This window comes from Mustela erminea, chromosome 8 (genome assembly GCF_009829155.1).
Source record: "Mustela erminea isolate mMusErm1 chromosome 8, mMusErm1.Pri, whole genome shotgun sequence".
Taxonomy (NCBI): Eukaryota; Metazoa; Chordata; class Mammalia; order Carnivora; family Mustelidae; genus Mustela; species Mustela erminea.
In genome coordinates this window covers 67,921,167-67,941,684 of record NC_045621.1, presented here as the reverse complement: position 1 = coordinate 67,941,684, position 20,518 = coordinate 67,921,167, and the positions used below count along the sequence as shown (strand labels likewise).

At 46.0% G+C, this 20,518-nt stretch overlaps 1 protein-coding gene across 2 annotated transcripts in view; it reads right to left on the bottom strand.

The window, feature by feature from the left end:
- The window catches only part of ITGA6 (integrin subunit alpha 6), a 74,829-nt gene that overhangs the window by 37,727 nt on the left and 16,584 nt on the right, over positions 1 to 20,518 (bottom strand). For both annotated transcript variants that reach the window (XM_032355957.1, XM_032355958.1), the window contains exons 2-3: positions 2,309 to 2,433; positions 783 to 862 (exon numbers count right to left, since the gene is read on the bottom strand). In XM_032355957.1, the coding sequence (XP_032211848.1) occupies positions 783 to 862; positions 2,309 to 2,433 (205 nt within the window). The remainder of the gene's footprint in view (positions 1 to 782; positions 863 to 2,308; positions 2,434 to 20,518) is intronic.

Genomic DNA, 20,518 nt, shown 5'->3' with positions numbered 1-20,518 from the left:
GTATCAATTTGTTAGAGCAACCGGATTTTAAAAGAGATAGAGACAGAGCATTGTGATCCAGCCAGGCAGGCATTTCCAAGGCCACCTCCCACAATCCACTGAAAAAACCCCTTTCTTCCTCCACTGCTATTTATATTTGAAGATGTTCAGAACAAACAACCAGACTTAAATTACCCGCTCTTACTTTCCATGACCATTCCCATGTTCTTTATAACTCATCTAAAAAAGCCACATAGTTTCTGGGACATAAACCACGTCTAGTTTTCTCCTGCATTCTAAAGACCAGCTGGCATTTTAGGAATATTCAGTGAAGGTATAGTAATGAGTTCCTTGAGTCTGAAAGCTCTAAAGAAAAGCAGGTTTTATGACTATTTCCAAGTGTATCAGAAATCACAGAAGGGCGCCTGGGTGGCTCTGTCACTCATCTGACTCTTGGTTTCAGCTCAGGTCATGATCTCAGGATCACAGGATCAAGTCCCGAGTCAGGCTCCATGCTCAGCATGGAGTCCACTTGAGATTCTCTCCCCTTCTCCCTCTGCCCCTCCCTCTGCTTGCTCTCTGTCTCTCAGATAAATAAATAAATAAATAAATAACATCTTTAGGAAGCACAGAAAAAATAATGCCTGATTTCTTCTTGACATCAATTCCTGCTGCAAAGCAGCAAGTCCTCTGTACTGTCCACGTACAGAGCCCCTGTCCGCCTTGCGTACTGTTGTCGGCCTGGTGCTGGCAGACGACAGGCACTCAGACCTTGTGGAATGGGCACGCTTCTCCACACTTACCACAACTTTGCCCCCTGGACCTTGGCTCTGCACGGTGACCCCCATCCACTGATCTTCCTTGCTTTCTGATGAAGGGTCGGCTGTGGAAAGCAGCGCAGGTTACGTACACACAGTTAGCACTTCAAAGTCACTGAAGCAGGCAATGAAGCAAGAGAGGAACACAAACACAAGATGGTTTCTACTCTGCCTAGGTTCCAAGTCTTGCTCCTTAGTAAATTCAGTTACTCGATCCAGAAAAATTATTTCTCCTTTGAAGAAACAGGTAAGTGGTTCCTGGTAAAAACCTTCTTAAAAATTCTTTACATAAACTATATAGCTTTTACGTGGTGGCCCTACACTCTTTCTGACAACCAGGATCCTGAGTACAAAAACCTATTTGAAAATTATAAGAATCAGGGGTAATCTTCCAACATGTGCGGCTTAAAGCAGTGATGTGAAAATCCAGTCTCCAAACTCCAACTGTCATCCAAACTAACAAGAACTGGGCACTTCTCTACATAGTCCTAAATCTGTCATATAACAGCATGCACTATTCTCTTCTTTCCTGGAGGAGAGAAGACAAGGCCTCAGATTCACTTTACATCTTTCTATCAATGCCAAAAAGGGAAGCAACTTATTTAGTTTTTACCTCTCCCCCACAAAAAAGAGAGAGACCCCAAACACCATCATGTATGTGTCTATTTCAGTATCAATCTATATATAAAGTTTTGCCTTCCTCAGTGAGAAGACAGGCACCCCCTCTTTTTTTTTTTATCTTGAATCATTACAAAAATGTGAAAACTAAACAACTTTAAGTAGAGTGAAGCCAAAATGCCATAATGTTAAAGAGTGATTATGTCTAGATTACCCATGGTTTTGGGATTTTTCTTTATATAGGTTGATGTCTTTTGCAACTTTCTCACAATTAACATATATCATTTTCTAATAAGTAAATAAAAAACCAAAGGTTATTTCTAAAAGATGAAAAAGAGAAGAACATAAACGTGAATCTGCAAGTCTACTTAGACCAAGTATGTCAAATCTGGCTCGCTTGGAGCCTGTCAGTATGCTAACTGCTCGGCTCAGCATAGATCCCTCACAAGACAAGCCTCTGTTGGAGCCAGAGGGCAAAATTATCCATGATGGTCAGCTCTCACTTTAGAGAGCTCTGATATTTAAAACAGCCTTTCTCTTTCTATTTTAACAGCGAGAACTTTGGGCAGCCAAGTACAAGCTATGCACAATTCTCTTTGCTGCTCTGAATTTAGTTTTTCAACAGCCTCCTGTAGAACCTCAGCACAACACTAGGTGGCGACATCCATACACCATATCGTTTTAGGAAGCAAGCTTAGGAAGGGCCGCAAGGCAGTATGCATCACAACGTCATTTAAAAAGTAGATGTTTTCAAGGCAAACAAGAAACAGTCAAGACATGTATTTAAGAGAGGCTCTCTCTCCAAGAACAAAGGCTTGGGCTCCCCCTCCCTCCTCATGGAAAAGGCAAGTGGGGTCTGGCCAAGTGAACAGAGTGAGGACAGAAGGACACACCATCATTATCGAATTCGATCCGTGTACAAGGTCCCGGGGAGGTGATGTCACAGCTGTACAAGCCTCCTGTTCTGTTGGCCCTCTGCAGTGGAAGGGCCGCAGCCCGAGGGGCCCCCACCAGGAGCCTGTTGACAAAGCAGAGAATTTGGAGAGTTGAGTTTAACAAACACAATTAACATTTCAGTTAGAACTGTGATGTGGAGATGTCAGCATTATTCATGGTCAAGAGTTCCCAGATGCCGCACTGGCTTAGGTGCTGGGTGGAGTCCTGTGGCTGGTCCCTGCCACACACACACACACACACACACACACACACACACACACACAGCTAGGCGAGTCAAGCCCAGAAAGGGGTTGTTGAAACAACGTGAAAAGTGTGCCATCTCTCATGGTATCAGCACCTCTCAGAGTAGGATTCTGGTGTTTTATTGAAAAGATACATTTTATAGAACATGACCCCTAAACCTAATTCAAGGACATATGGAACTCAACATACACTGGAGGGGGAAAATGGCCCCATTAAACTTAACAAGCAATGATATGTCAACATCTAACACTATGCCTTCCTGAGGCATTTTTCTCAAAGGTAATTTTGGCTAGACGCTGAATCTTCGGTTCACATTCTGTCTAATTAATTAAACAAGGAGGCCATTAGGCCCATGTGGCTTAATGATGTGGCAGTTATCTAAGCCTGTAAATGCCTCAAGGTTATAAAATCAAACCCAAGGGACAACCAATCACACACAGCCAACCAGGCTTTAAGCTACAGCTGATTAAATAATTTTTCTTTGCTTTTCTACTTTCTCTGTAGGAGACTTTCCCCTGGTGCCTGTTGGCAGAGCACTCCTAACCACTTCCAACCTGCCGCTGCCAGATTCCTACTGATTTTTGCTCCAAGTTGTAAAGTTTTTTTTTAATATGCCTTAGTTAGTTTATCTTTTAATAATACTGTTTAGAACCTAAACTTGCCCAAGATACAACTGGCCTTAGTCTCCTTCCCTCTGCCCGGCTCTCGTGCTTTCTTTCTCTGCCTTTCCAGAGCAGCTCTTACTCTGGGAACTCCTGACCCAAATGGGTTCAGCCTCCAACATCCCATCAGTCTGCAGACATGGCAGGGAGGGTCTAGGCAGCATGACTGGTGTACTCGGTATCCTACTATGCCTTCTTCCCTCCCTCCCCAATAATGCTAGCTCCACTAAGAGGAGGCCCTAATCCAGGGGCACCTGGGTGGCTCAGTGGGTTAAAGCCTCTGCCTTTGGCTCAGGTTACGATCCCAGTGTCCTGGGATCGAGCCCCACATTGGGCTCTCTGCTTGGCAGGGAGCCTGCTTCCTCCTCTCTCTCTCTCTGCCTGCCTCTCTGCTTACTTGTGATCTCTGTCTGTCAAATAAATAAATAAAATCTTTAAAAAAAAAAAAAAAGAGGAGGCCCTAATCCAACCGACAAGCCTTAAAAATCTCAGTTTCACAGCCAGGAGAGATCTTCAGAAACCCACTGTTTCTGCAGGGCTCCTTTTGATAATGCTGTCCACACACATCTGTGGGTCTGGTTGACTCACAGAACAGCTAGGAACAGTAACAAAGGGAAGGAACACACCTCAGGGGATAGAGAAATGAGGTTAGAGCTGGGGGAAAGAGCTGGACACACACACATGTGAACCAACAACTCCTCAAACAGAAAACAAGCCACTCCCTGCCTTTAAGAAACCCACAGATCTCAGATGCAAAAACAAAAAACCATACACACACCAAAAAAAACCCTACAAACAAAACAGTCCCTCCTACCTGTCTTTCTGATCCCAATAAAGGATTGAACAATAAGGAAAATTTAAACTGACACAATGCAGCAGGTGCAACAGAAGGAAATGCACTCAAAAAACAGAGAGGGGGCAAGAGTTTGTCCAGGGAGGGGAGGGCCAGCGAAGCACAGTGTTCTAGAATAAGGGCTGGCTCAAGTGGGAACACACGTCCCTAGCACCATCCCTCCTCCCACATCCCTGCATGGCAGGCACAGCCCACTTGCACCCACACTCTGTCCCACATACGAAGGCATGAGTAGCATGAACCAACACAGAGAACTGGAGTGGAGACTTAGGACCAAGGCAAGGTCCCTGGGGCCTGAAAGTTTTCTTGGCAGGAGGTAGGGGCAAGGTAAAGGGCCAGAGGCATCACCACAGGACCACCACACACACATTCCACCAATGTTGTCCCAGATCCCAGGAGCTCCCCAAAACAGTTGAGAGGTGAACTGGACTCGGCCGTAAGTGAACGAGCTCAATTACCTGGCTGATCTGGGGAAGGAACCCTGACCCAGGGACTGGGCGGGATTAGCCAAGTGCTGGGCTCAAAAGCACTGAGTCACAGGATGTGAGCCTGGGAAACAGCAGAGAGCATACAGCCCTCTAATTCTACAGAAAAGAAAACAGAGGCCTTGCAAGGAGGATAATTACTCTCCCCTAAGATCCCCTAAGATCCCCGCTAGATATATACATACATACACACACACACACACACACACATATATATGTGTAGGGACAAAAAATTACTTTGGAACACTATTTTTCCCATTCCTGTCAAATGCTTCCTAGGCTATAAGGCATTTTTAACCTAGGGGAAAGGGCAAAACCTACACAATGAAACACAGAAACAAGAACTGCTCTGTTAACCGACAGATGGAGGCAAAATATGGAAAGGCTGCCAGCAGGCAGAGTGAAAGCGTTCCTGGAATCGGGCGGGGTGAAGACTGGGGAGAGGTTATCTGCAGAGGCAACCAGCTCCAGCAGGAAGGCTGTAAAGAGCAGCCCCGGAGTTCCAAGGTCATTACAGAGTCTTCTCTGACCACTTCCTCTCCTTAGCCACACCCGAGGAGCCTGGCACCTGAGGAGCCCAGCAAGCTACCCAAGGCAGGTGCTGGGCTTGCTAGTTCCTGTTCATCGTACTTACTCATTCAGACATTCATTCCATGAACCTTCAAGAGCCTTCTAGAATGAGCAAGGATTGCCCCCTCCCTGCCAAACTCTGGCCCTCGGGGACCAGACCCGTAGGCAGGTATGAAACCCAAGAGCAGCCCAGGTGGTGGGCCTTGGTCGGGGGCGGGGGGCACTCAAAGCTGCCTGCAAGGAACGGGGTCCCCAAGGCAGCCGTGGGGTGGGAGGTGGCAAGGGAGGGGCCTGGAGTGTGCAGAGGCTGACAGGGCAAGAGCCAGAGGACACGGCAGGGTAGGAATCAGTGATGCCACATTATGGGCTGGGGGATGAGCCAGTCTGCTCTGCAGAGCCGGGGGTTCTGGGGTAAAGGGCCAGAGATGTGCACCTGCAGAGCCCTCAGAGCCCAGGGGCTGCCGGCACTGCTGTGCTCTACAGGGGAGGGGCATGGACGGCTTTCCTGTTGTTTCAAAAGCTGCAGAGCTTGTTCTATTTTCTGCAGTCGGACAGTCGGTCCTCCTTCAGAGCAGACCCGCAGCTCCCCACCCCAACCCCACCCCTACCCCCAGCCCCCTTTCTCCCAACTGCCTGCCCACTGCCTAGTTCTCCCTCCTTGGTACCTCCGCCCTCCATGCCCTCCACGTGTTCTGCTCAGCCAGGAGGTGGCTAAGGCAAGCCTTTAGCAGGCAAGTGAGAAAGAGGAGGCATTTCATTCCACTTTGCCAACTGGTTACAGAGACTGTAGCAGCACAATTTCACATGTGCTAAAAATACCAAGTTCTTTTTTTTCTTTTTATGCTTAACAAAATTTATTATGGTGCTATTTAGAATAAAAACGCCAAGCTCTTGTAGGAGTCCACACATTTTACTGCAGGGGAAAGCCAACCATACAGAAGACTGGAAAGGGCAAGGTTTGAGGGGGTGGGGAGGGGCAGAAAACACAGAAGAAAAGAGAACTCAGCAAATAAGAGAAATGTGCCTCTGGAGAATAACATAAACAGCCACATTGCCTTCTGGCGGGGGGGGGGGGCTACCCCCACGTGTTTACAGCACAGTTCTTCCTCCCAGGGCCCTGGACAGTTGGCACAGTGAGCCCACTCCAGAATCTGTCCTACCTTAGATGGAGGGAGGCCCGGGTGCTCTGCAGCCCTTGGCAGAGCCCTCTGGTCCCTGGCCTCGGGCACCCATCAGCCAGAGGAAAGAGAGGCAGCGATCACCAGGGGGGCTGCCCCTGCTCTGGCTGCATCTGGTTCCCTGGGACCACACTTCATAGGACAATCAGGAAAACAATGACCAGTGGGGGCGGGGGGGCAGGTGCAAGTAAGTTGGATAAAATCAGAATCATAGAAAACATGAGGAAGCACCTCGAAGGAAGAACACAGTAACTAACCCCAACCAAACTCAAGTGGCAGGTGTCCTAATTCTCAAGGGAAAAGTGGTCTTCTCTGGGTCAGGAAATAAGCAGACTCTTAATGGAGCTTGAACCCTGACTGAATCAGGAGGTCATTGCCCATTCGAGGAGGTTATGCTTAGCAGGAACAAATGATCAAAAAGAGCTGTGTCCAGTCAAACAAAGGCACCATTCCTGATGTAGCCCATCCAAGTCCTACAGGATGCGCACTGGACTAAGCCATTCAAACACCGCTGGCTCCTGAGTTAGCAGACTGCGTACCCCTCCAAAAGGGTTAGTCAGCATGCAGAGGAACACAAAGGCCACACCAGAACCTAGTTTCTGTTCAAATCCCAGCTTTCTTCACTTTGACCCCAATGCCCCTTGACGCTGGCTCAGTGTAAGCAGCACACATTCTCTGGGCACTGCCAGGACACCCACAGCAACGCCCGGGACTTGGGCAGCAGCTGCTAGGCTAGTCAGGTCATTTCCTCCTAAGAAGCAGTGACAGCAGCTGCTGTCACTACTGACCCACCCCGTATGCATGGAGGAATTCAAAACTACAGTGACAAATTCAACTGTCACATTCACAGTGACAGGGACGGGGGATAGAAGTTGCGGCCTTCAAAGGGAAATGGCAGAAATTAACATAAGGGGGTCTGAGAAGCCTAGTCCCCTATCAGGTCAAAAGAAAAACTGTCAAGGAAGGGTGAGGATCTAAGTTTGAACTGGGATTGTTTTAGACACCAAAAGGAACAGGAAGAATTACTTCTGAGAGTGCTTTCCACGGGGCTAGTGAACAATCACCTCCACGATTTTGAAGCTATAAGGATATAAAAACCCGGCCTGGGATTCCAACATATTGAAAAGCCACATTTAAAATACAAAACTCTGGGCGCCTGGCTGGCTCAGTAGGAATAATGCGCAACTCTTGATCCTGGGGTCATGAGTTCAGATCCCAGGTTGGGTGTAAAGATTACTTAGATAAAACTTAAAAAAAAAAAAAAAAAACTAAAACCTGCAAAACCACATCATCTTTAAAGAAAAAAATAAAATTTGAAATAGCAAAATACAATATCAAAGGCTAATGATGACACAAACTTGACATAAAACTGAGGGTAGGATATAAATTCAGGTCTTTGTGGAGTCTAGATGAGAATTTCTGGCACAAGTATTCGGGACCCACTCTCATGCTATTTCAGGGTTATTTCAGACTTCAAGAGAGCCACACTCCTATTTCATATCCTCAAGTTCTCTCCCAAATAGAGCTGGTATACTTTTGTGTAACTACTTCAAACCAAAAGATCTAAACACTGGACCACTTTTAAAACTCTAAGGACAATAGCAGCTTTGCTTCATTGTTTTTGGCAGTAATTCGTTTCCTCAAGGATTAAAGATTCTGCCTTCTAGCTCCACGACTTTGTCCCAGGAAATATGAACTATTGCTTCATTAAAACAAGGACACTATTATTGGTGAATATAAAGTGCAGCCTTCTTAGTTTGTCCAAATTAAGTAATAAAAAAAATTAAAAGATGGCATTACCATGGCATTTGTGTCACCTCTACCTTTAACCCAAGTTCAAACTCCATTTTTAATTTTTGTTAAATACATATAAATAAATGACAAGAAACCAAAAAGTAAGAAAGGACTTATAATGGAAAGCAGCAAATTCCAAACTCATCCCAAGCCCCATTATCGAGGAAAACCTCTTTAAAAAAAAAAAAAAAAAAAAAAAAAAAAAAACCTGGATTTACTTCTCTGTATCTCCATGACTTCTGCTTCTACTTTTATTTCTTGATTTGTCAGCTTTGGATGATAACTGAGGACCCCACAACATGAAAAGGGAAGAAATTACACTATTACACTACTTGCTACTTCACTTTCCTTCCCATGTTTAGTAACCATATTATCTTAGTTCTTCCATTTGTTACCCCTAAAGTTTTACACAATGTATTTAACCTTCTATTTTCCCTTCACTGACTTTCCATACCATCTCTCCCTTCCCTGGTGAGATGCAGCCATCAGCACCCTGACCCTTTCTCCCTCACTTTCCCCCCAACTCCTACCACCGATTAGCTAAATTTTTACACTATTGTCAGACTAGCTACCACTTACATGCTGTCTTGTGTAACCACAAGACACCTGCTCTTTTACATAACCAGGTAAAAATTCAGTGTTCAATCAGACCACATTGAACTTATGTGCTTTCTCTCTGGGACCAGTATCAGAGCCCTTGGCCTCAAAGGAAACTGCTCCCAGCATCAAGGTCAAACAGACGTTTCTTCCATTCATTCTATCAACGGCTTGCTGTACTTCCCATTTGAACCATGACTTTGGCTTGTCTTGGCATTTCTCATTGCTTTTTCCTTACACTGTTTGCCTCGATCATTTCTAAGCTCCCTTGCATACCTTGTATTAAATCAGGACTGCTTCTTTGCTCGGGTTTCCTCCTCAGAGGCCTCAGATCTTCTGCAACTGCACGAACTGTTCTAGGACTGCCTTGCTGGGTTCATCTGCTTCAGAAAACAGGTTTCCCTCTTATTCTAATTACTTTCTTAAAAATCATCCTAGGGTATAGTACATGACAAATAAACTTAGTCCCTCCAGATACAAAAATGGCATTGTAGAACTCTGGGTTGAAAAACAATTTCTTCAGAACTTAGATGCTACAGCCTTTACCCTAGTATCCAGCGGTGCCAACGAAAATCCTAATGGAAGTCCAATTTTCATTTGTTTGAACCTTCAGTCTCTTCACTTACCCTAGGCATTCTGCATGGCACAACCATGCACCTGCACGTGAGCCTTTATTCACTTACTGTGTTCTGACTGCATGCTCTTTCGACCGACCGACTCATGGCACATTGATCACTTCATGCGTCCCATTTTCTGTGCTCTTTCTGGAACCCCTTAACTGCTCAGGTGTTGGGTCTTCTGGCCTCCCTCCCTGTCTATGGCTCTGAGGTTTTTCCAACTTGATTTTCTAATATTTCTACGGAAAAAGTTAAATTTCAGGAGTTCTATCTCCAGAAGATCTTTCTTGGTTCCGGTTGTGCCTTTTACTTAATAGCACACTCTATTCTTAATTTGTGGATCAACGCGTTCTTAACATTCTAAGCATTGCATTTCACTTGTAAGGTCTTCCCCCAACCCCGACCCAGTTCTTGTTCTGTTCCTGGATTATCTGTTTCTTCCAGTGTTTCTCTCGGCTTACTCCAGCCATTCCCTTTTATGCTGCTAGCTCTCACCACATGCCTCATACTCCTTGGTTCTCCTGTGTTGGTGTTGTCTAAAAAATGTCCATTTTTGGCTTGGTGTCACCCTGAGTAGGAATTCTGAAGGGAGCCCTGGGTGGGGTCAGGATTCACTTTACACTGAGTGGGTAGGGAGCTGCCATCAGACTGCAAACCACTTGTAAAGCAAATGCTAGAGGAGGAAGCCTTAAATTTTGGGGGTGCCAGCATTCACACTAAAAAAACCCTGGTTTTTAGGTGCTTTTTTTTTTTTTAAATAACCATAACCGTCTTGTCTGTAAGAATCTATTCTGTATTTTTGAGCTGTAATCAATTTAAGCTCTGTAAAACCTGCCAACCTTTCCATCCCCTACCCCCAACCCAACCAAAAAAGTGCTCTGGTTTCGTTTTTGGCCAGGGTGTGAATGGCAGCAGCCTATACTCTGTACAGACATGGGGGCTGATGGTGCTATCTGGCATCTGTGGTCCTGCACAGAGACCTCCCCTTCCAGATCTAGACCTCAGTCCCAAGTCCCTGCCTTACCTGAACATTCCCAGGGCAGTCACAAGGCAAACCCTTTCCAGTTTGCCCTAGTCCCGGCACGACCTGCTCCGGACTGTAGCTCCTCCCCCTTGTTACAGTCCTAAGCCAGACCATCTGCCTCCTGTTTTGTAGTAACCTAATCTCACCCTTTATGGAGCCTTGAGGAGCCTGGAGGGAAACCGCGCAGCGAGTCCACCATCTGCAACCTTAAGTCAAACCCCAGTCATGTGAAGGAATCCAATGTTCACCTCAGCCCTGTTTCCTTGCAGTCTGAAGAGGTCTTTCTCCCAGCTATTCCCAAAATGCCTCTTACTACCACCCCTCATCGACTATGGATGCCTACAGATACGATTTCCTCACTTGGAAAAAAAAAAATTTCAAAACGTATTTTTTTTGGCCAATTTGTATTACAAGTTTTTTTTAATATAGATGAAATAGCCAATTGACATCTGATCCTCTGTACAAACATTTAAATAACATATTAAACATTAAAAGTAGCTTTACTTGTATTCCATGAAGTGATTTTATTCACACTCCGTACACTTCTTTGATATTACTTTCTGAAAACCGTATCTAACTCAGTTTTCAGGAGCATTCCCAGGACATTTTAAAGTTTATAAACACAAACCAAGACTTGCAATTATGGTGTCAAATCCTGAGGAATTATTACTAAATGGGAGGTAAATTTCCTTGCCTCCTTTTTAAAAGCAATTTATTTTATTTAAAATATTTTAAAACCAATTTAACCTCTATCCGCATCCACAATTATAACTGATGGAGATCCTATTAGGCTAATGTATTTATAACAAAAAGAACTTTCTTGTTCAAAATAAAGTAATCAAGAAGGCAACTCTCATAGGAGAACAACTTTTTAAGAACTCATACATAAGGTGAAATGATTTGGAGGTGAAAAAAATGGATCTTGCATTATAGTCCAGGCTATACAGAAAACAACTCTTCAAGGCCCCCTGGGCTGTGGATAAGCATCTCAGGAAAGCCCCTCGGTCGCACCTTCTCTCCTGGAAACCCTAGTCCCCTCGACACAGAGGCCACGTTGTATGGAGTCATTTTTGCTCACCAGACTATCCACAGAGCGGTTCAAGTTTTCAGCTCTTAGCTCGGCTGACCACGCACCCAGGCCTTCCCAGAATAGTCCTCGCTCACACCTGTTGTTCTGGACTCCCTCTCCCTCACACAAATAATTCCAGTTTGGTAGACAAATTATGCAGTCACCCCAGCCTCAGATATAAAGCTAGCAATGGAACTTGACTGATGCAACAGCTTGAGTTTTAAAACCCTGCGCCTGAAATTCCAGTTATATGGCTGGATCTGGGGATGGTTTCACAAGCACTAGTGAGTTATTTTGGCCTGGGAGGCCCTACAACCCATCTCCCCACGTCTGGGCTACCTGAGGTCACCATGTCTGGTCACCAAAGCTCTCCTGGCCTTAGGAGAGGCCATCTCCAGAACCAACGACATGGACTCTCCAGGTGTCCACTGACAGATACTTCTCCCTCCAGCCAGAAGCAGGACAGTACTTCTGCACCACCCCCAGTTACCATCAGCACCCCAGATAGCCTGCCCAGATTGCTAAGGAGTCTTGTCCTTCCCTCTCCTTAAAGATCCTCTTCTCCTCTCTTCCCCACCTGGTAAAGAGAAGCAAGGAGGCATTAAAGCTTGCCTGTGCTTTTATCTAAACCTGGCAACTCTGCCTGCGTCAGGCTCTTTCATGGGGGAGAAAGGGCCTGCTTCTCTCTCCTTTGCAACCAGAAAAATCAATCATCGGACTAATACCTCCTATTAGCCTTTCCAGCCAAAATGTGTGTGTGTGTGTGTGTGTGTGTGTGTGTGTGTGTGTGTGTATTTATAATATACTTGTCTCTGTGTGTGTAGCTATATACACATATAAGTTATGAAACCTTAAAATGTTTTCCTTATTTTGGTGACCAGTCTTTTGGAAATTTCAAAAATAGATCTGAGAACTCTGCACTCACAAGTTTATATCCAGTGGTGGTGAGCTAGAAATCTCTACTCTCATCAGCCCTCTGTGGAGCTCAGGGCTGTGCGGCACACGGACTAAAGCTCTCAGAGGGCACAGATCTTTCTGTCTTAAACCCACAGACTCATCCCAAGCTCCTAGAGCAGGCTCTGGCTCACAGCAGTGCATAATCAATATGTACTAAGGAACCATCACAGCCAGCTGCTTCAAGACAGGATGTGTAGTTGTTGGTAGGAATGTAAATTGGCACAGCTTTGGAAAATGGTATGGAGGTTCCTCAAAAAATTAAAAGTAGAGCTACCCTATGACCTGGCAATTGCACTACTGGGTATTTACCCCAAATATGCAGATGTAGTGAAAAGGAGGGCCATATGCACCCCAACATTCATAGCAGCAATGGCCACAATAGCCAAACTGTGGAAAGAGCCAAGATGCCCTTCAACAGACAAATGGATAAAGAAGATATGGTCCATATATACAATGGAATATTACTTGGCCATTAGAAAGGAAGAATACCCAAATTTTACATCAGCATGGGTGGGACTCAAGGAGATTATGCTGAGTGAAGTAAGTCAAACAGAGAGAGTCAATTCTCATATGGTTTCACTTATTTGCAGATCATAAAGAATAGCATGAAGGACATTAGAAGGAAGGAAAAAAATGAAGGGGGGGGGCGGGAATCAGAGGGGGAGATAAACCATGAGAGACCATGAACTCCAGGAATCAAACTGAGGGTTTTAGAGGGAAGTGGTGGGGGGATGGGTAAGCCTGGTGATGAGTATTAAGGAGGGCACGGATTGCATGGAGCACTGGGTATTAGATGTTAACAATGAATCATGGAAAACTACATCAAAAACTAATGATATACTGTATGGTAACTAACATAATAAAAAATAATTAAAAAAAAAAAAAAAAGACAGGATGTGTTGGAGCCGAACACATCATCAGAGGTCGTTACTACCAAATGACTTGGTGGCAACAGCCATCTCTGCAAGGAGACCCTGACTTGGGCAGGTGTACTGGTTCTCTGTGGCTGCTGTAACACGTCACCACAAACTTGGTGGCTTAAAACAACACAAACTTAGCATCTTACAGTTCCGTAGCTCAGAAGTAAAAGTCAGTGTCGGCAGTTACTCTCTGAAGGTTCTATGCGAGACTCGGTCTTGCCCTAGCTGGCTTCCAAGGCTGCCAGCATTCCTTGACTCCTGGCCCCTTCCTCCTTCTGCGAGGCTAGCAGTGATGCGGCTCCAAATCTATCTTCTGCCTCCTTCTTCCACATTAGCAGGCTCCCTCTGATTACACTGGCCTGCATGGGTAATCCAGGATAATCTCCTTAGCCTTAACGTCATCTGATGAAGAACTCTAACTTGCAACTTTAAGTCCCCCGTGCCACTTAGTCTGATAATTTACAGGGGGTTAGGACACAGACTTCCTCATAGGCACTAGGGTTTCTACCATGGCCAGAAATCTAGAACAGTCTCCTTCCTTATTCACAGTAAATTGTCCTCAGCCACTGGGAACTTAAATTTTGATGATAACCTAAAATATTTTTGCTGAGGCTAGGTATTTCTGAAGAGCACAGTCTGAGTTAAAGTTTTCCCTCACTTTGGACCCTTTAGCTAGACCGGGCTTCTTTCAAACCCTCGACCACATGCTCTCTCTCCTGGCTCAGGACTTTCGTACACGTTCCTCTCTCCCTGGAATCCCCTTACTCAACTTGAGGTCTCTGTTTAAAAACCCTCCTATACCTTCCAGGCTAGGTCAGGTGTCCATTCGCATTTACCTTACTTTCATAGCAATAGCCATGGTCAGTCCTTGGAGGACTTGCCTATTGTCTGTCCATCTCCCCTGTCACAGGGTCAGCTGCCCAGGGGCCGAGGCCACATCTGTTCTGCTCACTGCTGCCTCCCCTCCCATCCAGCTCCATGCTCAGTGCTTCAAGGACACTCAGCCAGTACGTTTAATAAACGAGCCATGTCCATACAGTAGCTTGCACAACTCATTCTTGACAGTTTCAACCCAGCAGATTTAAAATCTGAGGAACCTTGAACCTTCAACCATTTCTACAGGGAGCCTTCTAAAAGCAGCAGACAATGAGGAGCACTGCCCACTGCTGGTTATCCGCATAGCGCAAGTCAGACACTCCTCTGAGGGCTCTAGATTGTTTTTAAAGAAATGAGAGAAAGAGAGAGTGCACAGGAGCAGGGGGGAGGGGCAGAGGGAGAGGGAGAAGCAGCCTCCCCGCTGCACAGGGAGCCCACAGCCCGACTGAGCCACCCAGGTGCCCCTGCACTGGGAGTTTTTAAATGTAAAAGTGAGACTGTAATGATGTGATATTCTCTTAGTTTTGTCTGTAAGTCTGAGTAAAATGACATGGAAATGCTGGCTGCCAATGTGCTAGCACAACCCCTCGGTCATCTGTTCATTCCTTCACTCATTCAGCAAATACTTCCCAAGACCCTCACTAAACGAGTGCTCGGGCCCACGCTGTAGCTGACCCACTTCCCCAACTCAACTAGACCTATTAGAGTTGTCAGCAGCCCTAATTTCAGCGATTCCTACTGATGAATATATTTACAGAGAAAACCAGTCTTTGAAAACGAAACACTTAGCAACACCTTACACAGTGAGCAGTTTGCCTCAAATGCCCACACCACATTTGGAAAGGCTGGAAGGTATCAAAAGGTAGCTTTAGATAACATAAATGCCCTCAACTAAAAGGACAAACACCAAAATGAGCCCATTAGATGGGTTTTGAGAGAAAGCTTTAAAACTTCTTGTCAAAGGAAGCTTGAACGTGGTTTCTGGTTTGAAACACACAGAATTCACAGCCCCAATGTTTCTGAAGGTCTTTAACTCAACCCATTTTGGATTTTCCACATGGCTGCTTACAGATGAGAAAATACAGGACAATCACCTCTTCCCATACAATAGTCTCCCTTATACGTGGTTTCTCTTTCTGTAGCTTCATTTAGCCATGGTCAGTCGTGGTCCGCAAGCAGGCTATCCTCCTTCCAACCCTAGTCGGAAGGTCAGGAGTAGGCTAACACAGAGTCACTAGTGTCCCAGTGCTGACATCAGTCACCTCACTTCACCTCATCACGCCACCGAACATGGCTCACAAACGTGAGGTAACAAACACCTCACAACATCACACAAAGGATGAGCAGAGTACGATAAGATATTTTAAGAGACCACATTCACCATTTTTATTATGGTAAATTGTTGTAACTGTTTAATTTTACCATTGTTATGAGTCTCCTACTGTGCCTAACTTATAAATGAAGCTTTTTCAGAGGTAAGCAGAATAGGGAATAGGAATAGGAAAACACAGAGTATATATAGGGTTCGGTACTATTGCAGTCTCAGGCAGCCAAGATCCCAAGGGGTCTTGGGAATGTATCCCCCTCAGATAAGGCAGCACTGCGGTGTATGAGGTCACCACTGGAGCTGGTCCTACGACACTGCAGCCTCATCACCTCCCCCACCACAACCACCCAGGCTCCAATCAGACCAACCCTCCCTCTCCGAATGCATCCTTCCCACCAAGCTCTTCACCAACATTCCCACACCCTGCAGAAGCTCTGCCAGTGCTGTCCATTCCCCGCAGAACATCTGCCCTGTTGCCAGCTCTTCCCGACATTTTCATTCCACTGGAGTGTCACCCCCTGTGTGAGGCCCAGCGCCTGCTGCCTCCTCCAGCACTGGCTGCCACGCACACAGGAACTGAGCCCTGGTACCCTTGGGCAGAGTCACTGCCCTTCGACCCCCACCAGTCCCTGGTTTCCTGGAGGAGCTCAAGGAGCCCAGCTTGATCTCATTTGATTTCCTAATTTTAGGGAAACAAGAATGAAGTTTCACGGAGGACCTGCCCAGGTCCCAATATTAATTATGCAGCTTGCATTTAAGACCTAAATAGTTAAAACAATTAGCCACCCGGAGAGAGGAACTAGAAGGTCCAAGAAAGCTGGTCAAGGAAACAGACTACCTAATCAAATTCTAAATCACATTTTTTAAAAGATTTTTTTTTTTTTTGAGAGAGAGAACATGCACAAGTTGGGGCGGGTTGGGGGAGAACAAGAATCCTCAAGCAGACTCCCCACTGAATGCAGAGCCAGATGCAGGGCTCAGTCTCAGAACCATAAGATCACGACCTGAGCCGAAACCAAGAGTCAGACATCCAACCGACTGAGCCACTCAGGTGCCCCTAAACCACATTTCTTTGTATCATTCCAGAGGAATCCCCAGAATGTCAAACTCCTTCACAATCTTACCAGTGAGATTAAGCACCAGGGGCCCCTGTTCATTGTGAGAGCTTTAAATGATTATTCTAGAAGCGTACCAGGCAGACAGAGCCCCTTCTAACCTCTTCTCCCCCCGGTTTAACACAAAGTGTCTATTACCTGTATATCCTTCACAGTTGGGAACTATGTCCACTATGACCATTACTGTCTTGCCCCACAAGAACTGTGGGCCCCCTTCCCTTATTTATTAGGAGGAGAGGGATATGAGAGTCTCTGTGACTTGCCATGCTAGTTCAATTTTGACCCTTGAATCCTGTCCAAGTAGGAACTACACTGGCCCGGCTGAAGAAAGGGCAGCAAAGTCTGTGCCAGCCTGTGGATTCTTATGCCCTATTCACTGGCTGCTCCTTCTCCATAAGATCTCAGACCCTCCCCTAGTCTCTCACTGTAGTCTTATCGTTGTGCTGGATATTCCTTCTATTAACAGAGTACTCTCAAAACAGCTCTTTCAGCTCACATGTTTTCCCTAAGCTCCACACTCTAATACCAAATTGCCTGCCAGGCATCTCACATTCAGTATGTTCAAAAACACAAGCCCACTCCCCTCCATGCTCCCCAGAAGTCTTCCCTCCCTCACTTAGCAAACATATACTCTCTACCCCAGTGCTCAGGCCAGGCACCTAGGAGCCCCCTCAATAATGGCTCATTTTCCCCTCCCACCCCATATCCAGGGTACCTGCACCTCCTCCTGGCTCTGCCTCGCATCTCACTCTGACCCATGTCTCTGCTATGCACGCCACTGTCTGGTCACAGCTGGACCAGGGTAGTATCGTTTCAACTGGTCTACACCTTTCCGCTCTTTTTCACCCCACCCCATCCCCCCCAGAGCAACCACTGTTCTCTCTGCCTTGTGAGGCACATCACACCAGTCCTCTGCTTACCACCCCCCAATCAGCCCCCACGGCCACTGGCACGAAATTCAAATTGTGCTGTGCTCCGCAGGACACTATTGGAAGAGCCCTTCATCTGTCCCCACTCACTCCCCCAACACTGGCCTGATTTCTGTCCTTCAACCACACCCACCTGGCTTCCATCTCAGGGTCTCTGCAGTTGCTTCCTCAGGCTCAGAACATTCTTGCCCTGGCTCTTTCACATCCGTCGTGGCTCAACACCCGTCACCACCACCTCAGAAAGGCCCTACCCTGATCATCCCAGCTGGAGCTCTCCCTCTGTTCTCCCCACATCTGCCCTGGTTCATCATATCCCCAGTCCTTATCAGCACTTGAGAGTAGCATATCCCATTTTTTTTGTGTCAATTCTCCATCTCTCCTCCAGAATGCTGCCGGTCCAGGGGAGCAGGGGCTCTCCCTTACTCCCTGAGCACAACAGCTGAGGTAGTACCCGACACAGCCGTGGCATTGGATGTGCTCACAGACTACAACCACCCCGCGCCCAGGTAGATACTGCTCTCGCATTCCCATGCTCTTCTGAGTAGGGGAGGCAGCAACCCTGAGGAGGGGGGAGACTGCTTGCGTGGATAGGAGACTGTAATTATAAAGTTATTCACCTTGACCTTTATTCAAATGTTTCAGTCATCGGCAGGCAGGCGTCTGCATCTCAGACAAAGAAAGCGAGGCTCAGACACGGAGGGATAGCACCTCCCTCCACGCCATACCCTGCCTGCCACACCTGGGGGCCACGCCCAGCCATTCAGCACGAGTTGCCCCCACCTCCCCAGCACACAAAGGCCCCGGAGCCTTCCCTCAAGAGTTTCCTGCCAGCCTACCTGGCTGCCCCAGAGCTCTCCTCACCAAGAATTTCCAAACAGCTCCAGGCTTTACACGTGAAGCAGCCTTCAACCCTCCGCACTCATATTTCACCCTCCCCACAGCAAGCTTCCCCGCCCTGCTTTAAATCAGGCTATAAACTCCTCAAGGGCAGGCATTTGGTCGTGTGTGTGTGCGCGCGCGCGCATATGTGTGATGGCAAGAGCAGCCAAGGAAAACCAAAACCCTATTTAACTGTACTAACTGGCTGATCCAGTTGGGCAAGTGCAAGTTAAAATTCACAGTGGAACAAATCTGTTCACCTCCTTGCCTCGGGTTTTCGCGCTTCCACAGAAAGGTGACTGAAAGGCTGACACTCCCTTCTGAACTGCAGTCTCACTTTCAAAGACTAGATTTCTAATGACCTTCCAAGAAATCACATAAACACATATCCGACCCGCAAATTAGGGCAAACAAGCTATTACTGAGAATGCACTGGCAGCTATCATGTCTCATTATAGAAGAGGCACTCTGAGTTCATGAAGAAGCAGACACCATTATCACCACCTAGTTTACAGACGTGGATGCAGGTTCAGAGAGGACAAGTAACTCGTCTGGTGTCACACAGCTGCCAAGTAATGAAACAGAAGTTGGGCCCCATACTCTCTGATCATCCTGTGCTCTAAACCACCCCACCCCAAATCTCCTTTCTGTTTCATCGCAGAACATCACTAAAGCACTTTCACTTATCTACCTCTACAGTTTACAAGAGCATGGCCAGTTATAATTAAGGTCTGTTAAGTACTTTGAGCTCCATGGCACACGGGCCTAAAGAATATCTGCCTCCCTTATGCGGCCCACAAAACTAGTCATCTTGTCCTGGCCAAACATTTTATAAGAGACTCTCTCCCGGTCTCCTTGAAGAAACATGCTGGAACTAAATCTAGTTTTCAGTGACTGTGAAGGTCCCGTGATGTTTGAGCCGGAAGGTTCTGGTTCTTACCTGACTAGGGACATTTTACAATAGGTGTGTCTCTGACCAAGAACAAGGGAGCCCATGCAATAAAGAAACACTCAAAGTGTCTTTATTATCCACAACATTCATCTCGTCTTCCAGCTCAGAAACGTCCACCATTACCAGGGTGGGGAAAAAGTGAAGGCAGGGCACCAATTTCAACCACTTAAATGGAATACCAACAAGAGCAGTCAGATCAGCAAAAGGGAGGAGGGGTGGAGAAGGAATTCTGGTTCCATCCCGGCACCAATTTTTGGAGTGAGTTGGGTTCAACACTGGCTTCCAATCTCCCAACAGTAAGGATTTAAACGATCTACAGGAAACATACAATCAGCATCCAACAAGTTAAAATTGCAATAGACTATATTTAAAATGTCCAAAAATGCCACTTCAGCAAAAATTTAGAAAGTGTAGGTATAACCAGTTCAATTAAAAAATAAAGTCATTAACTGAAAGTGCTTTTCAGCTGATCCAGCCACTCATTACAAGTCCTCAAATAATTAGATGAAAAATGTTGTTATCCACTGCAGTAAAGCAAGGGAAAATAAAAGGTTTCCAAGCAAAACTGTTCTTTCAGTTTTACAAAGCAGCTGCTTGACCTTGTCAAATGCGCCATTTGAACACTTCCTGTGTTTCTGAATCATCAGATACCTGACTTTCCAGCTGCCAAACAGAATTGCATTTGTCCTTCTAGAGACTTGACCTTTTAAGGAACCAAGTCTAAGAAGCTGTATGAGCTGGACCTGGAGCCCAGCCTCCCATCTTTGATCTTCCCATGCCGCTCGGCACATAGTAGGTAGGCAGTTAGATGAATGAAGTTTATTTGATAATTAGCTTATTACATTTAATAATTTTCAATTTGAGTATATTATTACCAAGCAGGTTTTTATATGCCAAGTGTGCTGAGCATCAACAGTATTAGTGCTAACTCTTAAAAAAAAAAAGTCTTTCTTAAAAGCTGTTATCAAGTAGTTCATTTGCAAAGTAAAAAGTGACTCTTCAATTTCCATCTTCTTCAGTAACATGTTTTTAATTAAAAACCAAGAAGATAAAAGGTATATTTAAAACACACACACATACCTGGTAAGTCACCATATCC